We start from the raw sequence: 16,006 nt of genomic DNA, 5'->3' as shown, positions 1-16,006 counted from the left end.
GTAGCGCCTATCGGCGTGTCAAACTACAATTTCCCCCCCATGACAGCTGAGCTTTTTCGCTGCCTGGCTTGAGCTTGAATGTAAACCAAAAAGTGCGTTTCGCTTCATGGGGAGCGGGTGGTGGTAGTTCGGTGACAAGTGTCGTACAATATTTGATTATTGTGAACAAAAATCACGGGAAGCTAACAAGAGCTAGACTGGGTGGGCTCCGAGGGGGCGAAGGAAGTCCCTGGACCACCAAGATGCCCCCACCGTGGTTGCACCCCACCCACCGACACCTCGGAAAACAGTGCAGCTCGCGGAGTTTAGTTATTTAATTTGCGGCTGCGACACCGGCTTGAACCCCCCCCCCCCCCAAAAAAAAAAAAAAAACAAACAAACAAAAAAAAACTCGGCGAGCTCACGAACCACGAACTGCATTTAACGCCGTGCGCTAAGGTTAGCCCGAAGCTAGCTCCGCGAATGACGAGCCAGCCTCAGCCACAGATCTCCGGCTCACCTTCCTGGATTGATTCCTTGCTCTTTATCGTTGATGGCAGTCGTATAAATCCTCCGGTATCTTTCCGCCAGGGCTCTCCCCGAGAGTAAAAGCTGGTAGCGAGTCCGACAGTCGGACTGGGCTCCGGGCGTGGGACAGGAGCCCATTCCCGGCGCGAAGGTGGAGATATCAGCTCCTAGTCCGTAAACGACCCGGACTCCCAGGCCGGTGGACGACGACGAGGAAGGCAGAATCCCCCCACAGGCGGCGGCCGCTGCCGCAGCGGCGGCGGCGGCGGCACACATCATCGTTTAGCGCCACAGTGCATCAATGAATCACGCGAAACACAAAGCAGCTAGCTCGCGCCCGGTCATCGGCTACAATCCGGATATCGTCAACTCCAACGGCGCGTCGACAATTTGTCCTTTTTTAACGTTGCGGAAAACGAAACAAATTGGATCCGGGATCGGCGCTTGTTGTCGGGGCTAATTCAACGAGCGAGCTCCTCGTCCGCGTCCTTCTCCGCCGCCTCTGCGTCTCTTCCTGGAGCTACAAGGACGCGTCCAAGAAAATGTCCAAAATATCACGAGCATCGGTTGTTTCGGGGTTTGGTTGCCAGTCGTCCCTCGGAAATGCGTTGACCCCCGAGCGGCTGCACCCTCAGACGGGCTGCCATCTTGGCTTCATCATCATCATCATCATCATCATCTCTCCCACCCTGCCTGTTTGCCCGCACGCCGGAACACTTTCATTTTTCGGATTATTATTAGCCTTCATTGGAACATTCGCATCATCCGTTGCGATTTCAACTATGCGTGCCCGCATAGAGTTCATCATCATATTTCCATAGGAACATTTGGAGGTAAGACGAGTTTGTGCATATGATTGGCTCCCGAAAATCGAAGTGTTGTATTGGGTTTGTGCTACTTTTCGATATGTAGCCAACTCTGGGAGAAAAAGAAAAACAATATGTAAGAAAGCAGAAAAACACTGTACATGTTGTGTGTGTGTGGGGGGGCATTTTCACTATTTTTCCTTTTCTGCAAATAAGTGCTATGAATAACTATTTATATTTCATATGTGGGAGTGATATTATCAGCAGTTTCTGAAAAGAAAAAGAGATACAGGCCTGTTGAAAAAAAAAAAAAATTCACCAGTGACAGGACGTTATGATTTCCTAGGAAAGTCATCACTGGAAAATATAAACACTTACAGAGATTTATAGAAATAAAGTGTCACATATTTATATTCATCTGTATTCTACCTTGTTGCATCATCGTTGATTATTGTGAAAAATCTTCAACATGAACAGCATCTTCACTTGACTTGACACCGATCTGATAGGTGACAATAAAAATATAATAATAACAATTAATTATTTTTATTATTAATAATTGGAATTTTATCCTGATCGTCTTTAATCTCATTTGTCGTCAATGATCGGCTCCTTAAAAAACGTTTATTCCACGTTACCGTTGTGCACAGTATATCTGAATCAAAAAGCTAGTTTATTTTTTTACGTAGTAATATTTATATAATAATTTTTGTGTGTGTCTTTTGACGTAGTACTGTAAATATCTGACGGCCATTAAAGTTATTTCAAAAATCTTTGTCAGCAGCACGGACAGAGAACACGTCTGAAACAAGAAACACGTAATGCCCATACGGGACATCCATCCATCCATTTTCTTTGCCGCTTATCCTCACGAGGGTCGCGGGGAGTGTTTTAGCCTAGCCCAGCTGTCAACGTGCAGGAGGCAGAGTACACCCTGAACTGGTCGCCAGCCAATCGCAGGGCAAATAGAGACAAACAGCCGCACTCACGATCACACCTACGGGCAATTTAGAGTGTTCAATTCATGTTGCATGTTTTTGGGATGAGGGAGGAAACCGGAGTGCACGGAGGAAACCCACGCAGGCACGGGGAGGACATGCAAACTCCACATAGGCGGGTCCGGGATCGAGCCCGGGACCTCAGAACTGTGAGGCCATGGCTTTTCCCTGGTGCTCCACCAAGCCGCCCCATACAGGACACATTAAAATTTTCACGACTGTATTATGCCAGACTACTGCAATCAAGTCTCGTGTTCAGATACCACCGCTTCCAGTTTTTCACGATCCTTGAGCTTTATCTTGTCACCTCATATGTGACCGGATAGACTTGTTACCGTGGCAACGACAGAAAGAGTGGATCACAACGACTGTACGATACAACGAATAACCAGACCAATAACCTGCCAGGCCAGAGTGCCTGAAGAAAATTAATGCAAGTTGTTGGCAAAATAAAACTAAAATAAAGTCAAACTACTCGAATGGATGGAGATTGGAAAGGCAACTGGAAGGGTGTGTGTTTTTATAGCAACACTGTCCCCTAGTGGCCTTTCAAAAGCGTGGCTTGTGTTTTATAAATGTACTTTATTAACATGAGTAGCTTCGGTTAGCTTTTATTGTGTTCTTCGTATTGTAGCTTTTCTTGTGTCGCAGTGGCTTTCCTACTTTTGTGACATCACAAAAAAAAAAAACCAAGTCAAGAAACAGTCAAAGCTACTTATTGGGTAATTCCGTGAATTCTTTTTGAGAGATTCCCTGACTTTTCCCTGAGGTTTGTTCGACTTTTGAGGCACGGCTTTCCAGAAAATGTCAGTTAAAGTCCAAATGGGAGCACTTTTCGCAGGTCCAGCTTCATTTTGTTGCGTAAGTAAGTTTCTTTCGGCTTGTCCCTTTCGGGGTCGCCACAGCGTGTCATCTCAGATGAACGCACATATATGTTTGGCCCAATTTTTACGCCGGATGCCCTTCCTGACGCAACCCTTCTCAGGGAGTGGAGGCCCCAGTGGGATACGAACCCACAACCCCTGGTGTACCAAACCACTGCTCTAACCACTGAGCCTCAGCTTCATTTTGCTGCGTAAATTTGTAAATTCGTCGGTGGCGCCGCATAGTGGACGCGATTTCCGCGTAGCCCGAGCTTCAGTGGCTCTGGCATTAAAAGCACGTTACAGTTCTGAGCAAATTTCTTAGACCGGCTGTCTTGGAAACGAGGCATCCGCTCCAACACAATAAAAAAAAAAAAATGCATATGAAAAATGGATTTTTGGGTGATTAGTAATGAATGCTATTCATGTAGTGCAGCGTTCGTCAAAAGTACTGCTCGGATCACGAGAAGGGAAACAATTGTGGCATTTGCGTGGCGTTTTCTCGTCAGACTTGTTCATGCTTGATTATTTGCTCCCGGATAAGGATCTATTGGAATCGCTCGACGGACCAAACCGCGCGCGGAACAATAGCGAGCTGGCGGCGCGCTCGTCTGCATTCTTGTCATGGCGAGCGAGGCTTGCCTCTCGGCGTCGTCGGGGTCACACCCCGCCGCGCGACGAGCCTTTCATACTTCTCGTCGTTCGAGTCGCGACACTCCCGTGGCAGGAAAAACTCCATCGCAAACATGTCAAGTAACACCTTGTCGGTGTTCCCTGAGTAATAAAAACAATAAGAATAACTGGGAGGATTTTCCAGCCTTGGTAGGCAAAATAGATTCACTTGAAGTTTCATCTAAAGGTTACATCTGTCCGTTTTCGTAGCTGCTTATCCTCACAGGGGTCACGGGGCTTGCTGGAAGCTATCCCGGCTGTCAACAGGCAGGAGGCGGGTGGGGTACACCCTGAACTGGTCGCCAGCCAATCGCAGGGCCCATTGAGACAAACAGCCGCACTCACAATCACACCTACGGGCAATTTAGAGTGTCCAATTAATGCCGTGTGTTTTTGGGATGTGGGAGGAAATCCACGCAGGCGTGGGGAGAACATGCAAACGACACACAAACGGGGGCCGGGATCGAACGTGGGACCTCAGAACTGTGAGGCCAACATTTTCCAGATGATCCACCATGTCTCCCATCTAAAGTTTCTGCTATTAATTTTCACCCTGCTCCATTACTCGTCATCCTGTAAGAATTTCAGTGTGACTGGCGTAAATATTGCATGTACGTTGATTTCACAGCAGTTGCACTGTATATTTTCAGAAACTTCATGAGGTACGGTAGTGCTTTTCAAACTTTTAGAGATGAACTATTTCTTCCCTGCTTGAAACTTTCTACGATTGGGGGCGGGGCCTGAAACAGTCCACGCCCTCTGTGTCATGACCCCGCCCCCCCCAGGGGCCACACACCTCATCTTGAAAACCAGAGGTACACCTATGTAATCAAGTGCTGCACAAAAAAAATGGTTCCAATGTCAAATCAAACTGATTACTCATTTAAAGATGTTAAAATACACATTTCTCCATTAATAACTGATATCCGGCGGCACGGTGAGTCAGCTGGTAAAGCGTTGGCCTCACAGTTCTGAGGTCTCGAGTTCAATCCCCACCTGCGTGGAGTTTGCATGTTCTCCCCGTGCCTACGTGGGTTTTCTCCGGGTACTCTGGTTTCTCCCGCATCCCAAAAACATGCGACATTAATTAAGACGCTCTAAATTGCCCCGAGGTGTGATTGCGAGTGTGTCTGTTTGTCTCTATGTGCCCCGCGATTGGCTGGCGACCAGTCTAGGGTGTACCCTGTCTCCTCCCCATTGACAGCTGGGATAGGCTCCAGCACTCGCCGTGACCCTCGTGAGGATAAGCGGCAAAAGAAAATGGCTGGATGGATAGAATCTTATTTTACGGATTAAAAGTGTTAAAATCCACATTTCACTATTAATAACTGTTATTCGGTGTCAAAAGAACTCAAATTGGGAAGTGTTTCGACCTTTATTATCGGCTTATATTCAGACAAACTCTTCAGAAGTCCTTTTTTTTTGGGGGGGGGGGGTTGCGGGAGCTCCACAGTGCACATGGACAGACGTGAAGCAACTGAAGAGTTTCTGAAGCCAAAGACCAGAAATGTCATGCAATGGCCGAGTCAATCACCTGACCTGAATCCGACTGAGCATGGATTTCGCTTGTTCAAGACAAATTGCCCGAAGCGGCAAACGAGCAGGAAGTGAAGACAGTCGCCGGCCTGGCGGAGCTCCAGCGGGGATTAAAGCCGACATCTGGTGATGTCTGCGCCTTCCAACCTCCATTTTGTAGTTGATTGCAAAGGATTTGCACCCAAGCATTCGAACGTGAAAGTTCTAAATATGTAATACATTGGTTTTTTTTTAGGTCTCATATGGTATCTAGTATACAAAGATAGAGTTGCAGGTCCTGCACGTTCACCTGATTTGGATGTGAATGCCCTGAAATGAAAGCTAAGAGGGTGGCACGATGGTTCAGCTGGTAAAGGGTTGGCCTCACAGTTCTGAGGACGCGGGTTTAATGCCGGCCCCGCCTGCGTGGCGTTTGCAAGTTCTCCCCGTGCCTGCGTGGGTTTTCTCCGGGTAATCCTAACCCAACATTAATTGGACACTGTAAATTGCCCCGAGGTGTGAGCGTGAGTGCGACTGTTTGTCTCTATGCGGCCTGCGATTGCCTGGCGACCAGTTCAGGGTGTACCCCGCCGTCCTGCCCGTTGATAGCCCGGATAGGCTCCAGCACTCCCCGTGACCCTCGTGAGGATAAGCGGCAAGGGAAATGGATGGATGGGTGGAAAGCTAAGAGGCTAAAGCGCATTTTGTTGATTTCATTTCAAATCCATGACTGGAAGGCAAAAAAATGAGAACAGTGCTGAAGTTTTTCAAACGTCCTCACCCGACTGATATAAAACATTTTCTGAGCCATGACGGAAATTTCCCACCTGACGATCTCTGGCGCACCGGTTCGGAATCACCCGGTTGAGATTGTGCGTACATTGTCAACGTTGCAGTGAAAATTCCGCGGACTTGCCTTGTTTCCCTTTTAAAGTGCAAAGTCCCCCACACCGGACCCCCCTCGTCAACCGGGTGGTTGATCAAAGGAGCATTTGAAAAGATAACGCCTGCATTTCACGCATTTTTTGGTGACGTGTCGCCGCGCGGTCCCACGCCCGTTTTGTGGGCGTGCGGCGCCGAAGTCGAGGCGCGGGGTGTCCGGAGCGCTCCACCTTCATTCCTGCCGCGTCTCGGAGGCTGATAAACCCGCTCCACGTCCACGGCGAGCCCACGCACGGAAGGCCCGCTTTCGTGCTGTAGTCAGGCCCCGCCTGCCCCAGGCCTGACCTCGCCCCTCCTCCCCACCCTCCCTTTGGGTTAAAAGTACTTGGACGAGGGTGGAGTTGCACACTGCGACGTAATTTACAGCTGTTAAGGCAGCGTTGCAGCGCCGTTCGGGACTCGCCACTTTCCACAGAGGTACGCACTTTTCCTTACACGCGCCACAAAAAAAAAAAAAAAAAAAAAATGACCAAACGTTGACTTAGTCTTTTATCTCAACAGACCCCAAACTTGTTTAGTTGGGCAAAACAGCATTAAGTAAAATCCGAATGTGTGGTTACGATGCAGTAAATAATATCTCGTATTGAGTAATGAAATCTGTGCCTCGTGGATGTGATTGTGTCACACGTTATTTAAAAAAAAAAAAAAAAAAAAGACGGTTCGGCTTATTATGGCAATAAAGTCACAGGGCTTGATGAAACTTTAACTTTAAACAAGTGCAAAAATGATGTCTTGAGGCTTTCGTAAGCCGTGCTAAGTTTGAGAGTTCAAAAATGTACACTGAGTAACATTTTATCGTTCCTAACTGTAATAAATGTGTAATAAACTATAATAAAACTGAAATCATTCAAAGTACTCCAACTCTGAAGATACCTCCAACAAGTAATCGCATTACTTTTTAATAACAGTTCCTTGATATTTATTTTTAATAATCAGGTCATAAGTTCTCTGGTGGGCTGGGGGGTGGGGTCATATGGCCCAGATGCCGTAAATTTTGCAAAAATCCGCATTCATAAGTGACTTGCACTTTTCCCCAAATTCAGAAGACGGTCAGAAACGTGTGCCAGATGAATCATCTCGCTCATATGTTGTACTATGTATTTTTGTGTGTTTCGAGAGGGTGCGTTTGTGGGCGTGTGTTGGTGTGGGCCGGGATCCAGACAAACCAGTTTTTTAAAAGACGGCGTAACATCTCGTGTGTTGCCAGAACAAGTAATTGTCACTACACAGTCACTACAGTACAGTACAGTACAGTACAGTACAGTAGGAGAACCAGCGACCGTATCAGCCCACAGTGCCACCTAGTGCCCATAATTCTGTATTGTCGTGCGTGGATCACGTGGTAAACTGTCCTTCTCTTGTCTTGTCTCTTCTGCACGTAGAGGTGAAAATACCAAAATGACCTCCTATCAAATGTGTAAGTATTCATATTCCTCTTCATTCTTCTTTTTCTTATCATTATTATTATTGTTTGTAGTAGTCGTAGAAGGAGTAATAGTAGTAGATTTGTTATGTGTCCAGTACATACAAATACATTTATTTAAATTGTCATGCATGCATCTATTTTTATTTTCTATATTTAGGTGATGATGATGGACATTAATGTTTAAACATCCCGTGATTATTGTACTATATAATAATACATACTGGTTGATAATTGTGCCCTGCGATTGGCCGGCAACCAGTTCAGGGCGTAGCCCACCCGCCTCCTGCCCGTTGACAGCTGGGATAGGCTCCGGCACTCCTGCGACCCTTGTGAGGATAAGCGGCTAAGAAAATGGATGGATGTATATAAAACAATAAATTTTTTGTGATGTTATTCTTGGAATTAAAACACTTTTTATCAATATTATGCTGAATCTTGTAAACAAAAATGTCAAAAGGTAATAATTGGGATGTATAACATCGCTATGATGAATATTCTTTCATTATGGGTAAACAGAACATCAGAAACATATCTCAGGATGATGGAGGGCACTTGTACACCTCAATATCATTGCATCATAAATACTGTCCATTGTAATACTGTACTGTACTTCTTGTTCGGTTACTACGACTACATAAAACGTGCACATTTTTTTTTAAATAAAGCCAAGAGCGTCCGCACCTCGTCTTCGTCCCTGCTGAAAGACGACAGCTGGATCAGAAAAGACGAGGATGAGTACGAAGCTGTTGAGTGAGTACAACTATGTCGTAACACAGTCGTAACAACACGGAGAGCGAGAGAAAAAGAAAGACGACCTTTGGGTGTGACCTTGTTACGTGTGCCCTCATTTTTTTCTTTCTGCAGCCGAGATCCTAACTTCGCCTCATCTGTTCTCAACCACTACAAATCCACTGAGAGTCTAACCAGGTAAAAAAATAAAAAAAGAGGGAAAAAAAGCATTAATTTTGGGGAGGTGGGTTCAAAATTGTGAATAACTGCTTTTCATTGGACAGCAACAATATGCTCGGTCTTGCTAATGTTGTTGGAAAACAGTCCAGTTGCAAAAAGTCAAACACAGTAATGGAGTTTCAAATATTTTGAATCTGTCAAGATTATTAGAGGCTTATTTTATCATATTTTTTAGGCGGGGGGGGGGGGCAATTGGTGCAGCCAACGTTGGAGATTCCACTATATAATAATGTCATAATAACAATAATAACAGACTACACATCCACCGTGTGTGGGGAATGTTGTAGCATGGCTCACTTTTATTAATTAATTTAGTTTTTTTTTTTTTTTGGGGGGGGGGCGTCGTACTTTGAGATTCTGAACTTCCATTATCATTTATTTTGGTTAATTTTCCCACTTAATTATGTTTTTTTTTTTTTGTATGTTGCCTACAGCCCGGTGTCAGAAAATAAACAAATTACCAGATCAACATCTGTGCAGGCCCTCACCACGAGGTAAAAGTCTTGTGCTGCAGGTTCTCACTTTATTAAAATAAAAAAAAAAAAAACTATTATTTATTTATTTATTTGCGTTTTCAGATATTTGCAGGGATTTTGTTGCCATTTTAGCAACATTCCCGATACACAGTACAAAGAAATGCTGTTGGCTAAAGGCAACATTTCCCTAAATAAAATGTTCTAATAATTAATCAAATAAGCCAAGTAACAATATGCAAATGTAACGGGAGGACTTACGTGTGTCTGTGTGGCAGCACATTCAGCCAATGATGAAATCCTTTTTTTTTTTTTTTTTTTACTGCATAATTTGTATCAAACTCAGTCCTTATGCAGAGAATACGAATCACTGATTATAATTTTTGCTGTCGCAGATTCGGCGGGAGTCAGGACGAGCTGCCCGACAGGTTGGTGCCATATCTTTTTTTTCTTTTTTAATATTTCCACAAAAAAATTTAACTATGGCCCGGCTGCCTTGTCACCTGCAGCTCCTACACTAAGTCCAGAGTCTCCCACACGCTGAGGTAGATTATGCTAGAGAGAGAAAAAAAAAATTAAAATCAAAAGTCAAACAAGTTATCTTTAACGTGTTTGCAAGCCCATTTGCAGCCTTTTTATGCAAATATTTTTTTTGTGTGTGTGTCTCCTCCAGCTCCCCCACCTATCGGAGAAGCGATGAACCGGAAATGAGGTGCATTTGTGAAATCAACACGAGAAAATATGTTTGTTTGTTTAGTTTTAATTTCCATGTAAATAAGCTAAACTTTGTGTTCAGCAGCACAACAACTACATTGAGCAGGGATGGCAAAATCACGGAAACCACAACGATCACCAGCAGCCAAAGTCTCAGGTACGCAACGGCCCTGCCACGTCTTCCGCTCTATTATCATGTGTCAGGTTTATGACAACGTTTTTGGTTTTTTTATGATTTTTTCGCAGAAGCCCCAACAAGACGTTCAGCGAGAGGGTGCAGTCCTTCTCCAAAACGTAAAGCGATTAAGAAAATGAGCAATTTTATGCGTCGACAAAGTAACTCAAGTGAATACAAGTTTGAATCCGGTGGCAATTTTAAAGCAAATTTTGATAATAATTTGACTTTGTTGGCATGACGACCCCACATGGCCTATTTTATAGTCTATGCGATGGGTGGAACAGGCCTGGATATCTTTTGGCGTGAAATCAAATTATATTCAAATTAAAAGAAAGAAATGGGAACAGTCATAATGTATTACAATTCAGTACATAACATTCATGTAAAATATAGTAAGGAGGAACACGCTGTTTTTGTAAAAATAAAAAAAATTTAAGTATGTATTAATATCCGTCATATGTTTGCATTATTGTGTTCACTATTAGTTATAGCAAAGTTAAATCTGGCACATTTTTAAAAAATACGACTATGTTAAGATATATAAAAAATAAAATGTACATTCAATTAGTCACGGTGGTGCACCTTCAAAACGTTGGCCTCACAGTTCTGAGGTCCCGGGTTCGATCCCGGATAAGCCTGTTTGGAGTTTGCATGTCCTCCCCGTGCCTGCGTGGCTTTTCTCCGGGCACACCGGTTTCTTCCCCCATCCCAAAAAACATGCAACATTAATTGGACACTCTAAATTGCCCGTAGGTGTGATTATGAGTGTGGCTGTTTGTCTCCACGTGCCCTGCGATTGGCTGGCGACCAGTTCAGGGTGTAACCCCGCCCGCCGTCCTGCCCGTTGACAGCTGGGATAGGCTCCAGCACTCCCCGCGACCCTCGTGAGGATAAGCAGCAAAGAAAATGGATGGATGGATGGATGTTTGCATGATTGTGTTCATTATTAGTTATAGCAAAATTAAATCCTGCACACTATTAAATGCATTTAAAAAATACATAAATATATAAAAATAAAATATAGTCAATGTGTTTTACTATCCAAAAGTATTTCATCAGTATTTGTCAAAGATATAATTGAAAATTGACATGTACATCCGAGGGCAGCAAATGACTTTTCGTGTGTCCGCAGTGCTGAGGACCAACTGTACGATTCGCTCCTCCCCAACGCCATCAAAGATGACGACAGGTGGGACGCTCGGCAAGTTTGAGAAAGTTGTCAAGCGGCGACGGATGCCATCAAAATGTCTGTGTGTGCGTCCGTCGGCAGGACAAGTCTTTCCACCAGCAGCGAGACGATGACCGTGAGAAGAAGCATCAACGGGTGAGTTTGAAAACGAGTCGTACGACCTCCTGCACACGCGACTAACGTATGAGCGTCGCGACGCGTCGGCAGGGCTGAAGACGAGCTGTACGACACCCTCGTGCCGAGGAGCATCACCTCCGCCCAGTCTTCATCTTTCAGGTGAGCCCCCCCACACCCCCCTCCTCCTCCCCCATCTGTAGTCGAGTCCTCAAACGCGCACGTTGCCGACCGGTCTTGTTTTTTTTTCCGGCAGCTCCTCCAGCGTGAGCAAGCGAGAGATCGTGACGGTGGAGAGCAGCGTCAGTCCGCTGTCTTCGTCGTCCTCCCTGCGCTCCACCAGGTTGGCCGCCGTGCACATTTGGCTTTTTTTTACCTCTGTATTATTGCACTTCATTCATCCATTTTCTTTGCCGCCTATCCTCACGAGGGTCGCGGGGAGTGCTGGAGCCTATCCCAGCTGTCAACGGGCAGGACGGCGGGCGGGGTTACACCCTGACCTGGTCGCCAGCCAATCGCAGGGCACATCGAGACGAACAGCCGCACTCACGAGCTCACCTACGGGCAATTTAGAGTGTCCAACTAATATTGCGTGTTTTGGGGATGCGGGAGGGAAGTGGAGTGCCCACCTGGAGAAAACCCAGACAGGCACGGGGGAGAACATGCCAACTCCACACGGGCTGGTCCGGGATCGAACCCGGGACCTCAGAACTGTGAGGCCAACGCTTTCCAGTTTTTGTAAATAAAAAGATTGATTTTGTTCATTTATATTTAATAAGAATCAAAGGAATTCAATGTAATCAATAGAATAGCAGTAGTGGTGCTGTTATTTTTTTTTTTCGTTTGTTTATATCTTTTTTTTACATATCAGTTGAGTAATTAATATTATTATTACAGACTATCACAGTTCCCAGCTTGTCATATTACTTTTCATGATTTGATTCTTTTGAATGATGTTTCACTTCATGTTATTTTGAGATTGGCGGCACGGTGGCTCAGCTGGTAAAGCGTTGGCCTCACATTTCTGAGGACGTGAGTTCAATCCCAGACCCGCCTATGTGGAGTTTGCTCCGGGTGGGCACTCCGCTTTCCTCCCACATGGCAAAAACTTTAATTGGACGGTATAAATTGCCCCTAGGTTTGATTGTGAGTGCAACTATTGTTCGCATCGATGCGATTGGCTGGCGACCGGTTCAGGGTGTAAGCCCGCCCGCCGTCCTGCCCGTTGACAGCTGGGATAGGCTCCAGCACTCCCCGGACCCTCGTGAGGATTGGCGGCAAAGAAAACGGATGGATGTATTTGACACGTTCCTCTGGGCTCCATCCCACGGCCGCAACTGGCGACTTTTCTCTTTCCGATTCCGTCACGCAGCCGCAGCTACACGGATGAAATCCCCAGCGCTCGCGTCACCTCCTACACCATCAGCAGCGGCCTGCCCAAGTACGCACGCCCGCTCACCCGCAGTCGCCCGGCTGCTCCGCGCGACGGCTAACGTGCATCTCTGTCTTCGCAGCGACAACTACAGCAGCAAAAGCGGCAGTTACTACTACTCTTCGTCGTCCTCGTCCAAGCCCAGCTACGAGTACAGCAGCCCCACCGAGTACAGCTCCACGACGTACAGGACGTACGTGCACGCGCAAGCCGCAACCGACTTCACGAAATCACACCAGTAATAATGATAACGCGACTGTCGTGGCACCAGCAGCAGCCGGTCTGACGACATCCTCTCCGGCCCCGTCACGTCTGTCAAGAGCGTCTACAACACCTCCGACAGGTGAGAGGAGCCCTTCGGCGATGAGATGATGTGCTGGGAATGATTTCACTCCATCCCGTCGTCCTAAATGTCGTAGGAGCGTCCTGGAGCGGGAGCTGTGCACCTACTGCCACAAGCCCTTCAACGGCGACCCCAAGATGATCCTGGACGACATGAAGATCAGCTGCCACTCCTTCTGCTTCAAGGTCTTTTTTGATGTTTTTGACCAAACGGGAGGAAGATGCAATCGCCCGTATTCAAACACGTCAAAAGCTGGAAAAGACGCAAATCACAGGCGATCGCGGCCGGGCTCAATCGCAAAAAAAAAAAAAAACCAAATATTCCAGACATATTCAAGGAGGTTTGGTGGGTGGTACATTATTACCTTTACATTTAAAAAAAAAAAAAAAATCTTTAAAAATCTCGTTGTTTTTTTTTTGTATATTTCTATCAAATCCATACGTCCAAATAAACTCCTGTCACCTTAGCCTTCTTTCAAATAAGATGCCTGTTACTAAATTACATGCATCTTGATGATGCAATGTACTCTACATTAGCCATCCATCCGTTTTCTTTGCCGCTTATCCTCACGAGGGTCGCGGGCAGTGCTGGAGTCCCAGATGCCGGGGGCACACCCTGAACTGGTCCCCAGCCAAGCGCAGGGCACATAGAGACAACAAACAGCTGCGCTTACAATCACACCTCGGGGCGATTTAGATTTTCCAATTTATGTTGCATATTTTTGGGATTGTGGGAGGAAACCGGAGTGCCCGCCCGGAGAAAACCCACGCAGGCACCATGCAAACTCCACACCAGCAGGGCCGGGATTGAACCCAGGACCTCAGAACTGTGAGGCCAACACTTTCCATCTCATCCCCCATGCCGCCACTCGATATTCCACTTCCATCCATCCTTTTTTCTTTGCCGCTTATCCTCAGGAGGGTCATGGGGAGTGCTGGAGCCTATCCCAGCTTTCAACAGGCGGGGTACACCCGGAACTGGTAGCCAGCCAATCGCAAGGCACATCGAGACAAACAAGTCACACTCACAATCATACCTACAGGCAATTTAGACTGTCTACATTAGATTTAAGTGTGACTATTCAAATGTTTCCCCCATACATATAAAGTATATGATCCAATATTTTTATAAAAATCAATTCCTACCGAACTAATTAAAGCCTTCCCCGTAAAAAGTGAAATGCATTCATGATGTCGCTTGACGCTTCCTTTTATGTGTCGTGCAGTGCGAGGTGTGCAACGGCTCGCTGGGCCACCTGAAAGCGGGCGACTGCATGTGGGTGTACAACTCCATGGTGCACTGCGAGAACTGCTTTGACGTGACCCGAGGTAAGCGACCCCGTCTCCGGGGCTTCGGGGGGACAGCGGCGAGGAAAAATTAAATCGATCTTTCTCCCCACAGAGAAATGGCGTCGCTGAGTTTGTGCCACAACTTCGCACGGAGAAAAACAAAAAGTGATTCGATGAGGGGAAAAAAAAAAAAAAAAAAAAAATTCCGTATATTTGTATTAATTCTGGTGTTTCTGGGCTGATCACTTAGGATGGACGCACCTCCGTAGCACCCATTTTGGCAGTTATAATAGATATACTGTAGAATCATATATATTTATATTCTCTAAAATTCTATGAAGGCTTTTAAGGGACTGTTTGTTTGTAACGTGATACCAATACTGTGATGTGGATGGCCGGGGTTGTTTGTCCTGTGTGCAATAAATGCAATCACTGTATTGATATCAAGTTATTGTTTTATTGTCATTTGTATAGAAAATATTGTGCAGAATTGTGTAGTTACACATAAAAAAAAAAAAAGGCCCACCACAGGGATGGGTGAAAAGGTCTTGGAGGATGAATCCAATAACTTGAATGATTTCATTATCCAACAAAAAAAGATTGATTGGGATAATTTCACATTTAAAAAAAAAAAGAAGTGCAACCTATCTACTGCAAACCAAAACTGGTTTCCCGTGGTGGTGGACTTTTGTTATTCCATATTCATAACACACAGCTGACGGTCAGTCCCTCCTCAGGCAAATTTTCTTTGGCTAACGGCTAGCCAGTTAGCAATTGTGGTGTTCTGGTTTAGATAGAATAACAACTACATTACCCGTCATGCTCAGTACCCGGATATAGAGGATGCGGAAGTTGTTCAAAAGTGGGGTTAACGGTACAAGTTGTCTCTCACATGTACAGTTTACTCTCTGTAATTGTTATTATATCTAAGATATAACACCACATCTTCACCCCTTGCCTATTTGTTATAAAAACATAACAAGACAACACAGCAACCTAGTTTGACTGAACAACAGCCAACTCCGCTTTTATTGGCTGACATCCACGTCACTCAGCAGTTTAGGCCCCGCCTATTAAAGGCGCACGCACTCATAGTCGCAGATACTTCAGTGGAGAATGTGAGGCTGGTGACCCCAAGTGGAAAAAAAATATACGTTACCCGCACCTAATTTATGCATTTGATTGATTGGTATAGTCGTTTAATTATGTCAAATCAGTTTCCAACAGAATACTATATTAATCGATAGGATAATGGGATTGTAATTGATTCTAGAGGTATTCAATTGGTTTATTATTTCATATACATGTGTAAGTATATGCATGTATAGAGTGTCGTTTTACACTCCCCTTGAAAATGCGCACAAAAGCAAACAAACAAACAAGCAAGCAAACACTTCCTGGCCATGTGGCATCCAGGAAGCTGCTGACCAATCAGGAGGCAGCTCGCAAGTCATTGCAGCATCAGCATCCTCCGCGCATGTGTGCGTGTGCGCGTCCACGCGAGTGAGTCGTCGCACATCGAAAGAGCGCCGGAGGTGGGCCGCCCCCATCCGAATTCAAGCAGAACCCCTCCGGA

General features: G+C 45.6%; 2 protein-coding genes across 18 annotated transcripts in view; one reads left to right on the top strand and one right to left on the bottom strand.

The window, feature by feature from the left end:
* mycbp2 (MYC binding protein 2) overlaps positions 1-1,172 on the bottom strand; it is a 67,165-nt gene extending 65,993 nt beyond the window's left edge. For 10 of the 13 annotated variants that reach the window (XM_061842703.1, XM_061842711.1, XM_061842706.1 and 7 more), the window contains exon 1: positions 500-1,172. In XM_061842703.1, the coding sequence (XP_061698687.1) occupies positions 500-786 (287 nt within the window). In that variant the 5' untranslated portion in view covers positions 787-1,172. The remainder of the gene's footprint in view (positions 1-499) is intronic. The other 3 variants (XM_061842713.1, XM_061842716.1, XM_061842714.1) reach the window with 1 other exon arrangement.
* Positions 1,173-1,213: 41 nt separating this feature from the next.
* Positions 1,214-14,935, top strand: scel (sciellin). 5 transcript variants are annotated; one of them, XM_061842718.1, is made up of 20 exons: positions 1,214-1,340; positions 7,686-7,720; positions 8,395-8,479; positions 8,594-8,656; positions 9,133-9,192; positions 9,567-9,599; positions 9,681-9,716; positions 9,845-9,883; positions 9,968-10,042; positions 10,132-10,179; positions 11,196-11,252; positions 11,334-11,387; positions 11,460-11,528; positions 11,623-11,709; positions 12,739-12,807; positions 12,881-12,991; positions 13,073-13,141; positions 13,218-13,326; positions 14,367-14,469; positions 14,543-14,935. In XM_061842718.1, exons 2-20 carry the CDS (start codon positions 7,702-7,704, stop codon positions 14,557-14,559), a joined length of 1,203 nt encoding a protein of 400 aa, XP_061698702.1. In that variant the 5' UTR covers positions 1,214-1,340; positions 7,686-7,701; the 3' UTR covers positions 14,560-14,935. The 5 variants fall into 5 exon arrangements, with proteins under 5 accessions (XP_061698702.1, XP_061698701.1, XP_061698704.1 ...); XM_061842717.1 differs by lacking the exon at positions 1,214-1,340 and adding an exon at positions 6,637-6,720; XM_061842720.1 differs by lacking the exon at positions 1,214-1,340 and adding an exon at positions 6,637-6,720 and having other exon boundaries at positions 9,971-10,042; positions 14,543-14,934.
* Positions 14,936-16,006: the final 1,071 nt, after the last annotated feature.

Source organism: Syngnathoides biaculeatus, chromosome 14, assembly GCF_019802595.1.
Source record: "Syngnathoides biaculeatus isolate LvHL_M chromosome 14, ASM1980259v1, whole genome shotgun sequence".
Taxonomy (NCBI): domain Eukaryota; kingdom Metazoa; phylum Chordata; class Actinopteri; order Syngnathiformes; family Syngnathidae; genus Syngnathoides; species Syngnathoides biaculeatus.
Note: the sequence above shows the minus strand (reverse complement) of the source record. Positions and strands in the feature narration are given on the sequence as shown.